Below are 19,917 nucleotides of genomic sequence, written 5' to 3'. Positions count from 1 at the left end.
CCCCCCGGGACTCCCCTTACCACCATGCCGCTGGCTCCACGTGGGCCAAACCAAACAGGCTGCCGGGCTGCCGAGCGCACAGCCCCACCCCCGCAGAGTACTGAGGCGGGGGGGAGGGGCTCTGGCTCCTGGAGGCCAATGGGAGTGGCTCAATCAGGCCCAGCCACTCTATCAGCCGTGACCTTTCTACCTTATTACCAATTCCTCCCGGACAGCTATTTAAAGACAAAAAAGCCGGACATATCCGGGGAAATACCGACAGATGGTAACCCTACTTAGTCCCTGATATTCAAGAAATAAGTGACTACTCAGTGTACATTAATATGGCAGACTCTAGCCCTTAATATGGAAAAGTGAAGACACCTGTTAGATTTGTCACTTCTTACTTTCTGACCTGGCTGTGGAACAAGCCACAGTAATCATAGGTAAATAGTGTACTGTACTAGGTGATCAGCAAAAGAAAATGACATAGTAGTACACCGATAACATATCACTAGAGCAGACCAAAAAAAACCTACATTGTTATCGTTTATCACTAAGCTGGTGGTGATCTAATTTGGAAATAATCTGATATTTTGCCAATTTCAAGAGGTTGTTTCAGGTCACGTTTTATGAATGAAAGGTTTAAGTGGACTCTTGATAGATTAAAGTATTTGAGATTACTTACAATAGGACCCTGAGGACCTGGTTAAACTTGGATCTACCATTTAAGAAAATAAAGCCAGACTTACTCAGGTAAAAGCAATTACAATTAAGCCTATGGGGCAAAATACATTCAATGATAATAAATATGCACCTTACAATATTATATACACTCAGTGTTGTACCTATGGAAGTAACAAAAATGCTTACTTTATTTCAATTTTTAAAAATATTTGGGATAGAGGGAAAGAAGCCATAATTGTCATTTCACTCAAACATACTAGTCACGTTTTTTTCCATTGAATATATAAGAATTATCCAGAAAACTCACCAAATTATTCACTGGACAACAAATAAGAATGGCAATAAGGACCATTTTGGCTTTCAAGAGGAATTTATCGAAGATTCTCCTCTCATATTAGCTCTCAATAGGATTTTTCACCAGAGCTCACGCCCTCGACTGAAGCTATTAATCATTCAAGATCAATTATCCAAGAAGGAAATAAAGTAACTGTTTCCTCACCTCAAACTTTGTTTTATTTTAAGCAGGCTTTAAACAGGGGAGATAAAAATCACTTTACAGCAAAACTGGATAAAAAGGAATGCTTTCATCAGAAAAAGAATAAGTATTCTCATACCCACAAAAGACAGAAAAATTGGAGGCTGGAATTTTTTAAAGCTGAAATGCACAATTTAACAGACTGTTAGGCTTAGGTACAAGGGAGTTCCAGGAATGCCATCGTTCGTGAAATAGCAGAACTTCTACATTTAAATAAATCATTTTACTAATAGGTAATTTAACTTCAGAAAACAAAAGGTATGGAAGTAAGGTGTTGAGCATCAGTTTGGATGAATACAGGGAGAGTATCTGTTCTCTTAACAAGCCTACCTATTGTACCTGAAGTAAAACAATAGGAAAATTATATTTAGGATACACAACTCCTAGCAAGAAGAAAAAAATTAAAATAAAGAGACAAAAGCACTTGCTGATTATATAATTCAACCAAGAGCACTTTATCCCATGTGTTACGGGAATGCCAAAACATCAGGTTACTTAAGGATGAGGTAATAGATATAATATTTAACAGATTTGCCTGGGGATCCAAGAATACTTATTTTACAGAATGTGTATAAGATCATATCCTGCTAAAAAAGTTTATTTTTAAAGATTGATTTTATAGCCAAAAGATTGATTCACCAGAAACAGATGTCTGCTCCCCCCGGTTATAGCTAACAGATACAAAAGCCTAAGAGACTATGCTAGTCTTGAAAAGTATCTGTTCAATTAATTCTTTCAAGACTATTATTGTGCCTTTCAAGGGGATCGATTTTAGTTTTGCATGCAACAAGGACTGCAGTATCAACCCCTTAAAATATATTCACAAACCTAAGGCTAAATCCTACAATCCTGACACAACTAACGGCATATCTACATGTTGCTGCAGACTACACGGGGTGTGAATTGTTGTGACCTAACTGCTCTGCATGGAAGCTGCTGTCATGAACTATAAAGGTACCTAGTTCACATTAACGTTAGTTCTCTTTCAGTTTACACCTCCATAGTCCGCATTGCAGTGCAGCACAGACATAGCTTAAGATAACCAAGATCCCATATAAAATACGCAAACCCATTATTTGAGACAGATCACAGATTTCTGCAGCACTCACACATCCCTCCCTTCCTCAGTCTTCACCTCATCCCTCAATCTACTGCTACTATAACAACATAAGGACTATTGCATGGAGAAACTAAAGAGTGCACAGAAGAGGGAAATCTGGGTGGTCAAAAGTCCTAGATCCTCTGTTCACTACCACCAATCCCTTCAACCACTAACATTTTAAAGACATTGTTTTCCAATATTCAGCTGCTAAAGTAGACAGAATTGGCCTCGTAGGTTTGTCCATGATTTGCTGTCTCTCCCAAGCACAGGATCCACAGAAAGGCGGCCCCACTCTAAAGTATCTTAGGAATAAGGTCCAGGTTTAGGTAAGCTGGACCTAAAACTTGTGACAAGACCCTTCTAGGTAGTTTCTGGGGTGCTCTGATGCAACAAAGTGAAAAGTCTGTAAAAGTTATGCAAGTTTGAAAATGCAGCTTTCCAGTGAATTAAATATGAAAATGGAATGCTATAATCCCTGCAGTATTCCTGGTGTTATTTATCGGATATTAAATTAAAATTTATTTTACACTATTCCTAGACATTTTCTTGTTCAATGTGCTCTAGATTTTGGTATTAAAATATAATTAGACTGCAGAAGCCGTCACAGAAAAACTGGACAGCAGGCATGGGGACCACTTGACAGATGAGGCCTTTAGTACTGGTAAGAGAATGCGACTTCTTCCCACCCCTTTTGTGTAGGGGATGGTGGACTTAAAATATGGAGTGAGGAGACTTGAATTCCTTGTTCTGTACTCCAGCCACCCTTGACAGAAAAAAGCTGCCCCACATCCCAAAGATTACCACACTACATTCAGAGAATATTAGTTTACATGATTTTGATGAAATGATCAGAAATCATTAAATCATTAAGAAATCATTAAGTCAAATTATAACAAATCTTAAATCTTAAGAACTGACACCCCAATGAGATGTATAGGAGCAGTTTACACTGATATTTTTCAGTACACACAGAATACATTTTCATTGATCTTCAAAAGGTTTAACCTTTAAAATACTGCACATATTAAATTTCATTAACACAAACAGGAAGTAGTGTAAAAAAAGGCAGTTACCTTTTCCGTAACTGGTATTCTTCCAGATGTGTTGCTCATGTCCAATCCACAATAGGTGTGCGTGCTTACCACGTGCACTGGTGCCGGAAGTTTTTCCCCTAGCAGTACCCATAGGGGAGCACCCCTAGCGACCCCTGGAGTGGCGCCACCATGGCGTGGTATAAGGGGCGCTGTGCACTCCCCCCACCCTCAGTTCCTTCTTGCCAGACAACTCCAACAGTGGGGAAGGAGGGTGGAATGTGGAATAGATATGAGCAACGCATCTCGAAGAACACCAGTTACGGAAAAGGTAACTGTCTTTTCTTCTTCAAGTGATTGCTCATGTGCATTCTACAATAGGTGATTCCTAGCTATATCTGTTGGAGGTGAGTAGGAGTTCAGACACTCGGGACGGAGCACAGCCCTGCCGAACCCGACATCCTCCCTGGTTTGGGAGACAATCACATAATGCGAGGTGAACGTGTGAACTGATGACCATGTGGCAGCCCTACAGATGTCCTGAATAGGGACAAGGGCCAGAAAGGCAGCCGACGAGGCTTGTACCCTAGTCGAGTATGCCCTCACAATCAGCTGCAGGGGAACTCCTGCCAGGTTGTAACAAGTATGTATACACAAGGTGATCCGGTTGGAAAGCTGCTGAGTGGAGATCGGCTGGCCTCTCATGCGTTTGGCCGAGGTGATGACCAGTTGCGAAGACTTCCTGAACGGTTTTGTACGTTCCAGGAAGAAAACCAGAGCCCGTCTCACATCCAGCATGTGGAGGCGGCGCTCCTCACTGGATGCGTGGGGTTTGGGAGAGAGCACCGGCAGGAAAATGTCGTAGCGCATATGATAGGCAGAGACCACCTTAGGGAGGAACTAAGAACGTGGTCGGAGCTGGACCTTATCCTTATGGAACACCGTGTACGGGGGGTTCGGAGGTCAAGGCCCAGAGCTCCGAGACCTGTCTAGCGGATGTGATCGCCGCCAGGAATGCTACCTTCCACAAGAGGTGTGACCAGAAGCACGTAGCTAGCGGTTCAAATGGAGGTCCAGTTAACCTGGCCAGCACCAAGTTCAGGTCCCACTGTGGGACTGGGGGCCTAACATATGGGAAGAGGCGATCCAAACTCTTAAGGAATTGGCCAGTCATGGCATAAGAGAATATCGTGTGACCCTGCACTGGCGGGTGGAAGGCCGATATGCCTGCCAAGTGCACCTTGACGGACGAGGGCGCTAGGCCCTGGGCTCTAAGATGAAGGAGGTAGTCTAGTATAAGCTGGATCGGAGCAGCCACAGGCGAGACACCCTGACCAGCGGCCCACCGGGAAAACCAAGACTATTTCGGCAGGTAGGCCTGACGCATGGAGGAACGCCTGCTCTCCAGGAGGATGCGCTCAACCCCTTCCGAGCAAGTCCTCTCCCCCGGCCTAACCATTGAGCAGCCACGCCGTGAGGTGGAGTGCCGCTAGGTTGGGGTGGAGGAGGCAACCATGGACATAGGAGAGCATGTCTGGGCGGGATGGCAATGGCCACAGCAGGGCAACTGCCAGGCTCGTGAGAGTCCCATACCAATGTTGCTTGGGCGATCAGGAGGACCCGGGCCTTATCTGTTTTTATCTTTTCTAAGACCTTGCCGATCAGTGGAATCGGGGAAAAGGCATAGAAAAATTGGCCCGACCAGGACAGAAGGAAGGCGTCTGAGATTGCGCCCACACCCAACCCTCTCCTGGAGCAGAAGCAGGGACACCGGCGGTTCTGCTGGGTCACGAACAGGTCCACCTGGGGAGTGCCCACGTTTGGAAAATCTGGGTGCAGAGACCACTTGTGCGGAGAGGAAAAGTCCTGGCTCAGCCGATCTGCCCGAGAGTTCCAGACGCCCAGTAAGTGGTGGGCTTCCAGGTAAATATCGTGGGCTATGCAGAAGTCCCACAGTCTGAGGGCTTCCTGGCAGAGGGCTGAGGATCGGGTCCCACCTTGCCTGTTGACGTAGAACATCGAGGCTGTGTTGTTCGTGAGAACCCTGACCACCAGGTGTGAGTGGAAGGCCACGCATGCCAGACAGACTGCCCTGCGCTCCTTGACATTTATATGCAGGGCAAGGTCCTGCGCGGACCGCAGACCTTGGGTCTGAACGTCGCCTGCATGGGCTCCCCACCCCAGGTCCGACGTATCGGACACCAATTCCACAGACGGGGGTGGGCCCCTGAACGGGACCCCTTGGAGCATGTTCCCTGAGAAGGTCCACCAGCACAGGGAGGCTATCACTGGTTTGGGCACAGTGAGGACTTTGTCCATCCTGTCTCTGGACTGGGAGAATACCGAGGCCAACCAGAGCTGGAGGGGCCGCATCCTGAGTCTGGCATGGCGAATCACATACGTGCACGCCGACATATGACCCAGGAGTTGGAGGCATGTTCTGACTGTTGTCATGGGGAACCTTGTGACTGTGCTGATGAGCTCCCTTAGGGTTTCCAATCTGTCCGGTGGGAGGGAGGCTCTGGCCGACGTTGCGTCCAGAATTGCCCCAATGAACTCTATGCACTGCACTGGAACCAACGTGGACTTGGTGTCATTTACCAACAGGCCCAGTGTGGTGCATGTGGACAGGAGGAGTGTTATGTGATCCTGTACCTGCTACCTGGAGCTGCCCTTGACCAGCCAGTCATCGAGGTAGGGAAAGATCTGGACACCCCGATGTCTGAGGTAGTCTGCTACCACAGACATACACTTTGTGAAGAACCTGGGAGCTGTGGATAGGCCAAACGGGAGGACAGTGAACTGGCAGTGCTCCTGCCCAACTGTGAAGCGGAGGAAATGCCTGTGTCCCTCGAATATATGAATGTGGAAGTACGCATCCTGTAGATCTAGGGCGGCATACCAGTGCCAGGGAGGGGATGATGGAGGCCAGAGAGACCATGCGAAACTTGAGCTTTACCATGTACTGGTTCAGGCCTCGCAGGTCCAGGATGGGCCTGAGCCCCCCTTTGGCCTTTGGGATAAGGAAATAGCGGGAGTAGAACCCCTTGCATCTGAACTCCACTGGCACCACCTCCACCGCTCGTAAGCCAAGGAATCGCCTCACCTCTTGCTCGAGTAGGCTCTTGTGAGAGGGGTCCCTGAAGAGGGACGGGGATGGAGGGTAGGTGGGTGGGGTAGAAATAAACTGGAGGGTATAGCCCCGGGAGACAGTGTTGAGGACCCATTGGTCCGAGGTCAGCTGCGACCACTCTGGGAAAAAAGCACACAACCGGTTGGAGAAAGGAAGTTTTATTGTGGGTGGATCCTTGGCAAGTTGCCTCTGGGCATCCCGTCAAAACTGGAGCTTTCCCGCCTGTTTACCCTTAGAGGGCCCAGGCTGGGGCGCAGGCCGTGACTGCCTTTGTGGGTGCTTTTTATAGTCCCTTGACTTTTTATAAGGGGGCTGATATCTGGAGTGGGTGGCCTAAGTGGGAGCCTGCTGTGGTTTGAACTTGGTCCTGGCCAGGACCAGGACATAGAGGCCAAGGGTCTTTAATGTCATGCGAGAGTCCTTCAGACTGTGTAACTTCACGTCGGTTTGTTCCGCAAACAGGGCCTTGCCATCAAACGGAAGGTCCTGTAAGGAGTTCTGTCTGGGTTGTCCAGCGAGGCACAGAAGGAGCCACGATGCTCTCCTCATGGACACCGCGGAGGCCATAGACCTTGCAGCCATATCCGCGTCATTCGAGGCTACCTGAAGGATCGCCCTGGCGGCAGCCATGCCCTTCTCAACCAGAGCCTTGAACTCTTTCTTAACACGCTCCTGGAGGGAGTCTGCAAATTTGGGCAGGGAGCGCCACAAACTGAAATCGTATCTACCCAACAGGGCTTCGTTATTCGCAACCCTCAGTTGGAAGCTTGAGGATGAATAAATCTTTCTACCAAATAGATCTAGTCTCCTCGAGTCCTTATTTTTAGGAGTAGGAGCGAGTTGACATTGCTGCTCCTTATGGTTGACCAACCTGACCACTAGAGAGTTGGGGGCAGGATGGATATACAGGTACTCATGCCCCTTGGTGGGCACAAAATACTTCCGTTCTGCCCTCTTAGAAATGGGGGGCAAGGAACCTGGGGTGTGCAACAAGGCATTTGAGATCTGAGATCTTTGCTACTCCTTCATGGAGTGGGAGAGACACCCTGGCCAGTGCCGAGAGGACGTTGAAGAGGGAGTCCGAGGGTTCCTCCACCTCCTCAGCTTGTAGGTTGAGGCTTGATGCCACCCTTTTCAACAGCTCTTGGTGGGCTTTCGTGTCCTCCTGCGGGACTGGTGGAGGAGGGGCCGTGATCGCCTCATCTGGAGAGGATGAGGATGAGGATGCAGTACTCTGCGTCCCCACTGGTGCCACAGGTCTCACCACTTCTGAGTGCGGGACCAGGGATGAGCACTCCACTGACTCCTTTCTGGGAGGCCGAGAGAGGGAGGCAGACGGTCTTTCCGAGGCTCCAGCCACCGAGTGAGCCACCACCAGGGGCTGCGTCGGGGCCCACGGGGCCCATTGGTACCATGGCACTGGTCTGGGAGCCCGGTGCCACTGCACCTGCTGTGGCACTGGCGGAGCGGGCTGTCCAGCCTGAGTAGCCTTGCCCATCGACTGATGACTCCGAAGGGAGGCTGGGCTGGCATACGATCGACCGCTATCCCAGGACTGGGACGAGTGGCGGCATCAGGAGCGGTGCTGAACGTGTGACCATGATCGCGGTGTGGAAGAGTAGTACTGCCGGTAGCGGCTGTTCCGTGACCGGCTCCGACGTGTGGATCCGTGACAGCGAGGTGCCAGTGATCGATGCCTGGGACTGCGGGAGCGGTGTCGCGGTGGGGACCTCGAGCGAGACCAGGAATGGGAACGGTGATGATGTCCATACCGCAAGGGGCTACAGTACCTGCTCGGAGACAACGACCTCCGGTGCCGTCTGTCCTGGTCTTGGCGGGGCACGCTCTCCTGGCGAGGTTTACGTTCCCTTGACGCGGAGTGGTGCCTGGAACCCCTGCTGGTTGGTACCCAGCCAGATAACCTGGTGGGGGTCGATGGGGACCGGCGGGGACTGCGCACGGGGCAGTCACTGAGCGGGGAACGGCGTCGGGAACCTTCCCTTAACCGTAAGCGGTACCGTCCAGGCGGTGACTGCGGGGATCCGAGCAGTGGCTTACCTCTGGACCGGGGAGCCGACAACGACGGTGATACTGGTAGAGACATAACGTCTCAAGCCACCTGCAGGGCCTCCGGTGTGGAGGGCACCCAAATGTGGCCACTGGTGTCTGGGGAGGTTGGCTCGGAGTGGGCCGGGCTACTCGGCTCAACTTGAGTTGAAGGCCACAAGGCTGATGGGGACTGAGAGCTGCCCAATGCGGGTCTAGTCTCTCTCCCAGTCTTGCTCCGGTGCCTTGGTGGTGAAGACCTCTTCTTCACCTTTTTAGAGTGTCTCGTGGACGGGGAGTGGTGCCGACTGGTGGAGGGCACCTCTGGGTCGCTGTGCACTGATGCCACGGTGCTCAGTGCCAACTCGGAGCAGTGTCGGGGTCAGGGCCAACTCCATCAAAATGGCTCGGAGCTGAATGTCCCGATCCTTCTTGGTCTGAGGTTTGAAGGATCTGCAAATCTTGCAGCGGTAGCTGAGATGGGTTCCCCCCACACAGCGTAAACAGTCCACGCACGGATCACTCACGGGCATAGGCCGTTTGCATGACTTAAAGCCCGGGGCATGCCCCGACCCAGGCGCACTTAACTAAGTCTAACTAAAACTTTTTTTTTTTTTTTATTAAATAAACTATAGGCACTACCAACTACGAATTAACAGAGGCCAAGAGGGAAAGCTACAGCAGAGCTGGAGCAGAGCAGTTCCGAAGCACCTTCACTGGTGGCAAGAAGGAACTGAGGGTGGGGGAAGCACGCAGCGCCCCTTATACCGCACCATGGCAGCGCCACTCCAGGGGTGCTCCCCTAAAGGTACTGCTAAGGGGGAAAACTTCCGGCACCGGTGCACGTGGCATGCACGCACACCTATTGTGGAATACACATGAGCAATCACGCGAAAAAGGAGGTCAAATTTCTGAGATAGGTTATCATGAATGGGGCAGGAGGTGGACTATGAAACAACCACTCTCAGATGTAGCCTGTGCTATGAAAACCTTTAAGAACCCCTGTAAGTGCTACAGAGGAGCAAGACTTCTGACTACTATATGCAGGCAGGTGGGGGGAGGGGACGGGGGGGAGAGAGAGAGAGATTGATTTTATAGGCAAGGCATTTAACTTCTGGGATTCAGTTTACCCAGATATACAATGGATAGGTATCCTACCATACTCTATCTCACAGAGACGCACTGGGAGGCTTAATAATCTGTAATTTGTTTTTAGACCCCTAGACGAAAAGAGCTAGGCACACATAGATTAATGAAAAAATTACTCTATTTTAATAATCGGTCTTCAAGATGATGGAAAAAACCACACGCCAATATTAACTAATGTGCTCTTCAGGGATTTTAGCTGGGATTAAAGCTAAAAATTCTGATTTTTTTCTGTTTAACTTACATTTAATATTAAATCTAAGTATCTTCTGAGTTTTTGTTAGTCAGACTATCATCCCTCTAAGTCTCTGAACACTAGGCAGAAGTAAAAGGGTCAGTGAGAACACTTGTAATGGAGAAGCTCTCAAAATACTACAGGTTAGATGCATATAGCTACAAAACACTGTTAGCATTGAGCCTAAAGCAGTACTGGTCCGAACATTCCTTATGGACTTTCTATTTTTATCAGCATACTGCCTGAAGCAAGGACACTAGAATCATGAAACAGGAATGAGTTTATCACATACAGTGTGTAGTGTGCAAATGTTTTTCTTGAGCTTTACAAATTGTGAGGTGGGCTTGATTTCGCACCTTTTTGCCCTTTTTTCTTCATTGTGTCCACGTTCATAGGAATTTTTTTTCCTTTTGAAATGTACCACCATTACTACCAGCGGTTCAGATCAAATGACAGTAGCAACAATGGGCGCACAAAATGTAAAAAAGCTGCTAGCTGCCATTAGTATTTTAACTACCATGTCATTCTGAGGAAGGTTAGAGGCTTTAAATTCTCAACAAGCATGGGTATGTCTACACTGCAATTAAAAACCTGTGGCTGACGCATGCCAGCTGACTCAGGCTAGCAGGGACCAGGCTAAGGGGCTGTTTAATTGTGGTGTAGATGTTCAGGCTCGTGGTGAAGCCTGGGATCTAGGATCCTGTGAGGTGGCAGGGTCCCAGAGCTTGAGCTGCAGTGCAAGTCCAAATGTCTACACCACAACTAAATAGCCCCTGAGCCTGAGTCAGCTAGCATGGGCCAGCTACGGGTATCTAATTGCAGTGAAGACATACCCCATAAGTGCTCTCATCATTGCTATCACTGGTGGGGCTGAAGCACAGCTGAATTACTTTACATTTTAAGTAAACAAACTCAAACCCACGATTGGAAATTAACTCCTTGTTCTACTGGTTTGCCAAACTGCATTACCTTTTCACGGGTTCTGTCTGTACAAGTGCTGCATCTATCATGGCTTTCATCCATAGCTCCATTTCCTTCCCTGTATCTGTGCAGAAATAATAGGTCCTCATGTTTGGATGAGCTGCCTGATTGGACATGACAAGGTCATTGTAATAAAAAGACAAGATTTCTGTAAAAGAAAAAAAAAAAGGCAAATTATGTTATTGTTTTCTTCCTCCATTGTTGTTAGATTTATGAAAACACTACAAATAATTTATAGAAAACATTTTGTACAATATCATTCAGTTATGCTTTTTTTCAGTGCAATTAGATTAATAAAAGAATTAGCTTGAAAGTTTAATTGTTGCTTCTCTGTGAATGTACCCTGCTGAAATGATTTATATTTTTCTGCTATCAAAAATCCTATACCGATGTTCATAAAACATTAACTTAATATAAATATTAAATTATTCATTTTCTGCAGCCTGAACAATTCAGTAAGTTTTAATTTGTACTCACCATTGTAACTTTCAGTGGTGTACAGCTCAACAGTCATTAAGGACAGCCAAAAAGGAACTCAAAGCCAAGAAATGAAATTCCATGTTAGGAGAGAATATGCAAGTGATTACTTGACTCATGATTAAAGAATATACCAACTAAAATAAATATTTAAACACAAAATAGTTTGTCTAATACTGAGAGGTAAGCGCTAAACTCAATTTTTTTTCTTTTATCCATTCACATCATAGTAAATGCCTTAAGTGTTTTTTCCCAAAATTAAAAAGAGAGACAGCATGATGTGCACTAATTAGCAATCCCAGTTTCATAAACATAATGTGCACAATAGAGGAAAATACATCTTAGGGCTTATATATGCAGCCCCGCATTTCAGACTAAGGGGGTTAAAAAGGCAGCACATACTAGTGTGCTGAAATGCAACTCCCCCATGTGAATGCTGCAGATGTGAAGTAAAAGGTACTTAAGGCCATGTCTACGCTACCACTTATGTCAGCAAAACTTATGTCACTCAGGGGTGGGAAAAAACCCACCCTTAAGCAACATAAGTTTCGCTGGCATTAAGTGGTAGTATGCACAGCGCTATGTTGGTGGGAGAGCTTCTCCCACTGACATAATTACTACCGCTTGTTGAGGATGTTTTAATTATGTCAATGGGAAAGCTCTCTCCTGTCAACATAGAGTGGCTACTCGAGAGATCTTACAGTAGTGCAGCTGCATCAGTACAGCTGTGCTGCTGTAAGGTCTCTAGTGTAGACATAGCCTTAGTTGGCATTAACTTAATCCTCTTTAATCAGGACTAAGTTAACACCAACAAGGGACCTTTTAGTTCATGCCCACAGTGTCCACACAGGGGAATTACAGTGCAGCACGCTAGTGCATGCTGTGATTCACACTCCTGCAGCTGAAACTGCAGGGCCATGTAGATATAGACTAGCCCTGTATGGAGACTGCAATTCCAAGCCACCAAGGTGTGCTTATTAAGAGATGTGAATTAAAAATAAAGGAGCTGCAAAATGATGAAATATGCCTGGTTAGCTCCTTCATCAAGTTTAGCAATTATCTGTCTATATCTACAACAAATTCATTTGCATATTAGACTACATTGTTTGGATCATCTGCATATAGTATTATGCATAATCACTCTCAGAGGCAGTTTGTCTATCCTATCTTGCATAAAGACACAGTGAAAAAAGTGTTCTGCACTCTATATTTGTTTAAACTGAAAATGAATGCCCTCACCTTAAAAGCATATTTGCGATTAATATGATCCTCAGAAGAAAGCATCAATATCTGAAAACTAGGTAGAAGTATGCTCCCCAATATTCCCTCTTCTTTTTCATCTAAAATATAATATTTGATTAGAATAGTTTTATACACAGAGTACATACATTTAGACTCCCTTTCCCCTGGATATGTTTTTCATTTATTGAAAATCTGAGAATTTGACTGTATTCAGTGTTTGAGGATGGATTTCAGTAGATGGCCAGTATCCAGAGAGAACACCAGGAGTATTTTACTTTGATACTAGATTGATTGTTTAACACAAGCTTTTCATGGCACAGGACAGTACTAAGGAAGTTTGATACTAGATTGATTGTTTAACTTATAAGCTTTTTCATGGCACAGGACAGTGGTAAGGAAGTTACTGAGGGGAGAGAAAGAGAAAGAATGTGGATTTGGAACCAAACAGCTAGATCGGGCATTGGGGCCAGCCTGGGAACTGGGTTAGGCAGGGGTCTGGGAGTGGGTGATACTAAGGGGTTGGCAGGCAGTCCCACTGTCAATTCTTCCACCTCCACATTGTGCCCCACATTCATGTCCTCACTCAGCCTCTCTGGGATATAATGCCACAGGAGTGAGTGCCCCAGCAACCTTGCTAAAGTTAGATAGTCAGACTAAGGCTCCTGTCTGGATAGCCACAGGAGGTTCATTTTAAAATGTTTCCCATGAAAACCATAAATATTTTACTAATCAAATATTATGGAAAATTCAATTGTCCTCTAAAGACTTGCATCAGATACTAAATTCCATCACTGAAGTGGAAAATAGGATTTTTAATCCTGCTTTAACTGAATCTCTCAACATAAGCTTAACTAAGGAGTCACTAATAACGCCCCCCCAGTAGAGACACATTGTGACTACTGGAGAAACATGAAAGCCAAAGAATCTGCAACTCAGAAATTACTGGGTGAATGTTGTATTTCACAGACAGTGCATGTCTAGCCTTAATATACCTTAAGATACACTTCCACAGATGACACAATTTGTTCATAAAGTGTACTGGATGCCTGACTCTAATGACAGCTATGAAGCACAATGATAGCATTTTTCCAAACTGAGCACGCAGCCTACAAAGCAAACTATAATAGAAGAGCTATGCCATTAATGTACAAATATAAATCTTTTCACAATAGGCAAGGTTAACTTCTTCATATTACTACTTTGGGGATAAAGATTTTAATATAATGAGAGTATTTCACTATACCAGGGATCGGCAACCTTTGGCACGTGGTTCACCAGGGTAAGCACTCTGGTGGGCCAGGCCAGTTTGTTTACCTGCCGCATCGGCAGGTTCGGCCGATCGTGGCTCCCACTGGCTGCGGTTCACCGCTCCAGGCCAATGGGGGCTGCAGGAAGGGTGGCCAGCACATCCCTCGTCCCGTGCTGCTTCCCGCAGCCCCCATTTAGCCTGGAGCAGCGAACTGCGGCCAGTGGGAGCCGCGATCGGCCGAACCTGCCGACATGGCAGGTAAACAAACCGGCCCGGCCCGCCAGAGTGCTTACCCTGGCGAACCTCGTGCCAAAGGTTGCCGAGCCCTGCACTATATCAACAACCCACAGAATAAATGTGAATGCCTAAATATCACATTAAAAGGTGCAGAACAAGGAAGGGAACCGATTTTTTTTAGTTGTCTATTTTTCTTTTTTAGAACTGTGAAGTCAAGCCCTGAGCCTGCAAAGGTTTATGCAACTGAGTAATCCCACAGATGTCACATGACTTTCGTTTGGGGAGGTTTACAGAAGCGGTGGAAGATCCATAAAAGTGATGGGAGCATGGCCCCCACCTGCCCTCCATTCCTGCACCCCTTAGCTGAGTTGCTCCAGCATTAGCATGCACAGCAGGAGTCGTCGTCCTATAGCTGGGCCAGTCAGTGAGAGGTTGTGCATGCTCATGCCAGAGCAACTCAGCTAAGGGACGCTGGCAGGAGTGTGTGCTTGTCACTTTTAAAAGTGGGAGGGCTATACCCACCCACTTTTTTCATGCCTTAAAGGCAAGAGAGGGCAGGGCGCCTCAGAGAGAAGAGGCAGAGCGAGGGCGGGGTCAATGCAGGTACCAGTGGATTCCCCACTTCTAGGGAGCTTCTGGTGGTGGTGCTCCAAGGGTACTTGGCCAGCGTACCTCCAAAGGGAGGTGATCTGCGCCGCAGCCAGTATTTCTTGCCCCCTGCATGGCCAGCCATTATGGGGGAGGCTAAATCTCCCCAAGCCTCTTATACATGCCGCCTATGAGTAATCTCAGTGATGACAATGAGACTTACTCATGTGCATAGATCTTTTGCAGATCAAGGCCTAAAGTGCACAGTAAGTGTAAAATGCTTCCCAATCAGAATAATTGTCTTTTGCATCACTTTGCACACATGTAAATGACTGAAAAAGGTGTGGAAGTAGTACACCTGAAGATGAGCTCTGTGTAGTTCAAAAGCTTGTCACTTTCACCAGAAGAAGTTGGTCCAATAAAATATACTACCTCCCGCTCCTCATCTTTGAGAAAGTGTAAGGCAAAAGACAGTGACAAAAGAACCACTTGCATCCCACTGTTTATTCAGTACAACTTGCTAATACATGAGAGAGCAGAAAGATTTCAAAATAGTTTTTAAAAATGTTGGCCTCTGAGCCAATTTGCACATCCTTTCCAATTATTGACTGAAGTCGGGCATATTGAATGTTTTAAATCCCACATGACAACAGTTTATGCTCCTTAATATATTTACACTCTTTCTCTAGCATTTTAACTGAATTGAAGACCTACAATATAGACACTACAAATCATACATTTTGCCATATCCTGAACTATTTAAAGTTTCTACAGAATTTTAGATTTATACTACAAAAGCACCGAGTAGTGCAAATCTGACATTTTAGCTATATGTCATGGGAGCCAGCCCCTAGCTGCCCCATAGCAAGGAGAAGATGAAGCTGGAGTCATGGAAGGCTATAGGTGGTTTGGGGGCTGGCTCCCACTCACTGCCCTGACAGTGTACCATGTCTGGGCGCCCCAGAGAGGGCAAATAGGAGAGGATCTTCTTATGCTGTTCTATACGATTTTTTGTTGTTGCAAGCAATATCTTTTCTATGTGAAAGCAGTCAGTCTTATTCCCCAGTGAAAACAGATAAACATAATACTCTAAGCATTTAAAAATTACAATGAAATCAGTTTTCTTTCTACCCTTAAATCAAGACTTCGCATTGGATTTTAACATGGTAAAATTTTGGACTAAACCTTATCAAACTTTTAAAACTGGTGTTACAGTCAGATAGACAACCAGAAATATTGTTTGCAATTGAAGAGCAAGTGCACATTTCCCCCTTTTCATCTAAGTCCCTGAACGAGATAGCATTAACCTAGCATAAACAACTTCAAAAGGATAGGGTTTAGAATTTGTCTGCTTGTTTTGTTTTAATAACCATTTCTAGTAACTGTAAACCATTGTTGAAACACTTTTTGATTTAAATATGTCTCAGTAATGAAACGATAGCTAAAATAGCTGTCTGAAACTTCAGCTTCTTACTTTATACAGATTAGACAACTCTGCTTTTATTTCCGTATCTCTTATCTAGCCTACGATTAACACCTTAATCAAGCATAGAACAAATGGGAAATTGGAAACAGACCTCTGAACACATAGTTTTATTTATGTTTAATAGCTGAATGGACAGCTCCATATGCTTCAGAGCTCAAGCTACGACTTTAAAGTATCATCTACACAGCTATTCTTAAGAGTGCTAGTGTGAGCCCAGCTAGCCAAAGTCTATTGATCTGGGCTGGGAGGCTTGCTGCTGCAAGCTGGGTAGACATACCCTTAGACTTTTAGGTTCCAAAAACAAAACAAAACAAGCTCTCCGTTGCATTAGGGAGAAAAACATAAATCAGAGATTCAACCAACCTACAATATTAAACAAATGAAACTTCCATGGGCTGTGCAGACATACCCTTAAAGGACTTCCTAAAAGTAGGCAAACGTTACCAGGAAAACCACAAAATATGCACTGGCCATTTAACTAAATAAAATAACTGAAGCTCAACCAATGTCTCCATGTCTAAATTACAGTCCTACTGAGTAGACTAATTTTGACTCAGCAGTGGTTTATCCAACAACATGTAATCTTTCAAGTGCTGACTGCAAGCATGATGACTGCATTCCAATAATTCAGAATTTGAACTAACCAGAATTACAAGGAAAGCTTTTCTGCTTTGAGACTTAGTTTACCTTGATTAGCATAGAAATGTGCTGCACATTTTTCAAACAAGTACAATCATTTTCACTGTTTACTAGGCTAACGGCATTTTGGGCTGTATAAGTAGGAGCACTGCCAGCAGATCGAGGGACGTGATCATTCCCCTCTATTTGGCATAGGTGAGGCCTCATCTGGAGTACTGTGTCCAGTTTTGGGCCCCATACTACAAGAAGGATGTGGAAAAATTGGAAAGAGTCCAGCGGAGGGCAACAAAAATGATGAGGGGGCTGGAGCACATGACTTATGAGGAGAGGCTCAGGGAACTGGGATTATTTAGTCTGCAGAAGAGAAGAATGAGGGGGGATTTGATAGCTGCTTTCAACTACCTGAAAGGGGGTTCCAAAGAGGATGGATCTAAACTGTTCTCAGTGGTACCTGATGACAGAACAAGGAGTAATGGTCTCAAGTTGCAGTTGGGGAGGTTTAGGTTGGATATTAGGAAAAACTTTTTCACTAGGAGGGTGGTGAAGCACTGCAATGGGTTACCTAGGGAGGTGGTGGAATCTCCTTCCTTAGAGGTTTTTAAGGTCAGGCTTGACAAAGCCCCGGCTGGGATGATTTAGTTGGGGATTGGTCCTGCTTTGAGCAGGGGGTTGGACTAGATGACCTCCTGAGGTCCCTTCCAACCCTGATATTCTATGATTCTTCAAAATAAATTGAAAATGCCATACACCTCTGCCAAAGTCCAAAACTACTGATTAGCTTTGAATATCTAAATTATGGTTTGCACCTCCTCTCTCATGAGAGATTAATTGTGTGTCATGGTATTTTTGTTTCATCACCCACTGCTCCCAGTTTCACCAACAGCATCAAAAGTGGAGATTGGGAACACCACATATGACATTTCTATCATTTCAGACACCTGATGAGTATCCAAGAGAGCTGGGTAGATCGGAGAAATGTCTTTTGCCCCGCCCCTCTCCATCATCACAAGCATCACTGTTTTTGCCCTCCCTATCTGTCTCTAGGAGTCAACTTCCCCATAATCAGTTTATCATTTTTGCAGTTGAAGTCAAATTTACCTTGGCATATCTACTCACTAACATAATAAATTTTAAAAAAACTGACAGCAAGGTGGTGAAATATTAGAGGCGTCAATTATTTACACAATATTTTGCTCTGCCTGGCAAAGAAGTCTTTGAGACAAACAAATAAGAAAGGAAGAATTCCCCCAGTACACATTAAAGGGTGCGGCCCTTTGTTTTAACAGAGAAGAGAAATTACCCTTTTAATTGCAAGTGTGGCTGGGCTGGTAGAAGAGTGGTCATCGCCCCTTTAAGACCCCCTCCCCCAAAGGTTTTCCTACTCCACATAGGAAGCAAGGAAAGGCAGACCAAGTCAGCATGGTGATTTGCCCTCACTCCCCCCCCCCCCCAGTTGGGGGGGGGGGTATTTATACTGAGAGCTGTGCCAGAAAAGCCCCCTTTTATCTGGACCAGGCAAGCTTGTGGTGGATGTCCAGTGCAGGTACTCCACAGGGAATGGATATGTTGATCTCATAAAATGGACTGGTAAAGAATTTAAAAAAGAGCAGAGAAAGGGGATTTGGGGTTCCTACAACTGGTATAGTGGGGGGGGGGTCAACCCCCTTCGTTATAGCCTTCCCCCGCACAACCCTCATATGAGGGGGGTGGCTGGGTCCCAACAGTGGATTGGCTGGGACCAGCATGGGTAAGGGGACAGTCCCCGAGTATATGGCAAGGGTTATGGAATTACTTGCACTGTACTAGTCTATCTGCCACATACTCCCAGATATTTAACAATAAAGCTGCAGCCTAATTAAACCACATCCAGTGCCTCCTGTCCTCCTTCTGGCATAGCCAGACAAACACACAATGTCAGCAGTTGGTTTTGACCTGGGAGGTGCAGCTAGTTCTACTAGTGTGCTGATTTTACATGTCAAGTTAACCAACAGCTCTTTGCACCCTTTCACCAATTAGAAGACAGGATTAGCTTTATTTTAAAGGCTCAATTGTAGTGGGCAGGGGACAGAAGGGTGGGGGAAGAACAGTTTATGTCAACAATTCTTACAAACTTTTTTTTTTTTTTTTAAAGACACTAAGATTTTCCTGTTTCCAAAGTAAAACAAAAACAAACCTTTCTAAAGAAAACTTACCTCTGTAATAGAAGAGGCACAGATCAGAAAGCACAAACCATCGTTTCTTCCACAGCTTCATACCAGTACTATCCTACATTAAATCAAAGTGTTCAAGTAAGCATTTGTCAGACTATCAACAATTAATGCCTCATACTGAAAACAGATCCCCTGGTTTGCAGTGATTTTATGCCATCCATTGATTTTCTTGTTTAAGAGCATGTTTTATGCACATTTGATTTCTTAACACAGTCCTGACTTTAAATACCAAGCTGATTACCAGAAAGCATACAGCTGATCTAAGATTAAATGAAATACAAGCCCATTATTTTAGGAACCTAGAGACAACAATTTACAGTAAATGGGAAGAAGGAAATAAACATTATGCTTTTTTTTAGAGGAACTATGTGAGCCAATATTTAAAAAGCTATCCTTATCCTTTGTTGTCTTTCATATCAAGTGTGTGCCAAACTCCCTGCTCCACCAGTATTCATACACCTAAAGCAAATTTCTCTCCAACATAAAAAAATTTATTTCTAAACCAACTTCATTTGCTTTTATGTATGTAACCAATTTGCAATACATTTCTCAGAATGAAGGACTGCCACCACTACTGCAGTGTAAGTAAGATGAAGCTTTGCAGTGTGCACATCCTGGTAAAATAAGATTTAATAAATGTGTTAATCTACTCCAAAAAGAAAGGTATGTGTGAATTTTAAAAGTATTCTTGTACTGAATGGGGTTTAAAGTGATATTCAAGGATGGCACTATAGTAAAACCCTAAGCTTTATATACACTCAAATAAGGAGAGAGTATGTTATAAAAAAATTAAAAGAGTCATCAAATTTTTGGGCCTCTCTTTTCAAGTTTTGCTCCCTAGGTAAAAAACAAATATTACCCAGAGTGTAAAACCTACTTTTTCTGAATAATTTTATCTATACTTAGCAAACCCT

General features: G+C 45.2%; 1 protein-coding gene across 1 annotated transcript in view; it reads right to left on the bottom strand.

Annotated features, from left to right (window-relative positions):
• PLEKHA5 (pleckstrin homology domain containing A5) overlaps nt 1-19,917 on the bottom strand; it is a 265,817-nt gene that overhangs the window by 78,353 nt on the left and 167,547 nt on the right. Inside the window, exons 7-9 of the mRNA XM_029911661.1 lie at nt 18,986-19,058; nt 12,592-12,692; nt 10,864-10,979 (exon numbers count right to left, since the gene is read on the bottom strand). Of these exons, the coding sequence (XP_029767521.1) occupies nt 10,864-10,979; nt 12,592-12,692; nt 18,986-19,058 (290 nt within the window). The remainder of the gene's footprint in view (nt 1-10,863; nt 10,980-12,591; nt 12,693-18,985; nt 19,059-19,917) is intronic.

This window comes from Terrapene carolina, unplaced genomic scaffold, assembly GCF_002925995.2.
Source record: "Terrapene carolina triunguis isolate 2854851 unplaced genomic scaffold, T_m_triunguis-2.0 Scaffold112, whole genome shotgun sequence".
NCBI classification, from domain to species: domain Eukaryota; kingdom Metazoa; phylum Chordata; order Testudines; family Emydidae; genus Terrapene; species Terrapene triunguis.
The sequence above is the reverse complement of the archived record's forward strand: the minus strand, read 5'-3'. Positions and strand labels throughout refer to the sequence as shown.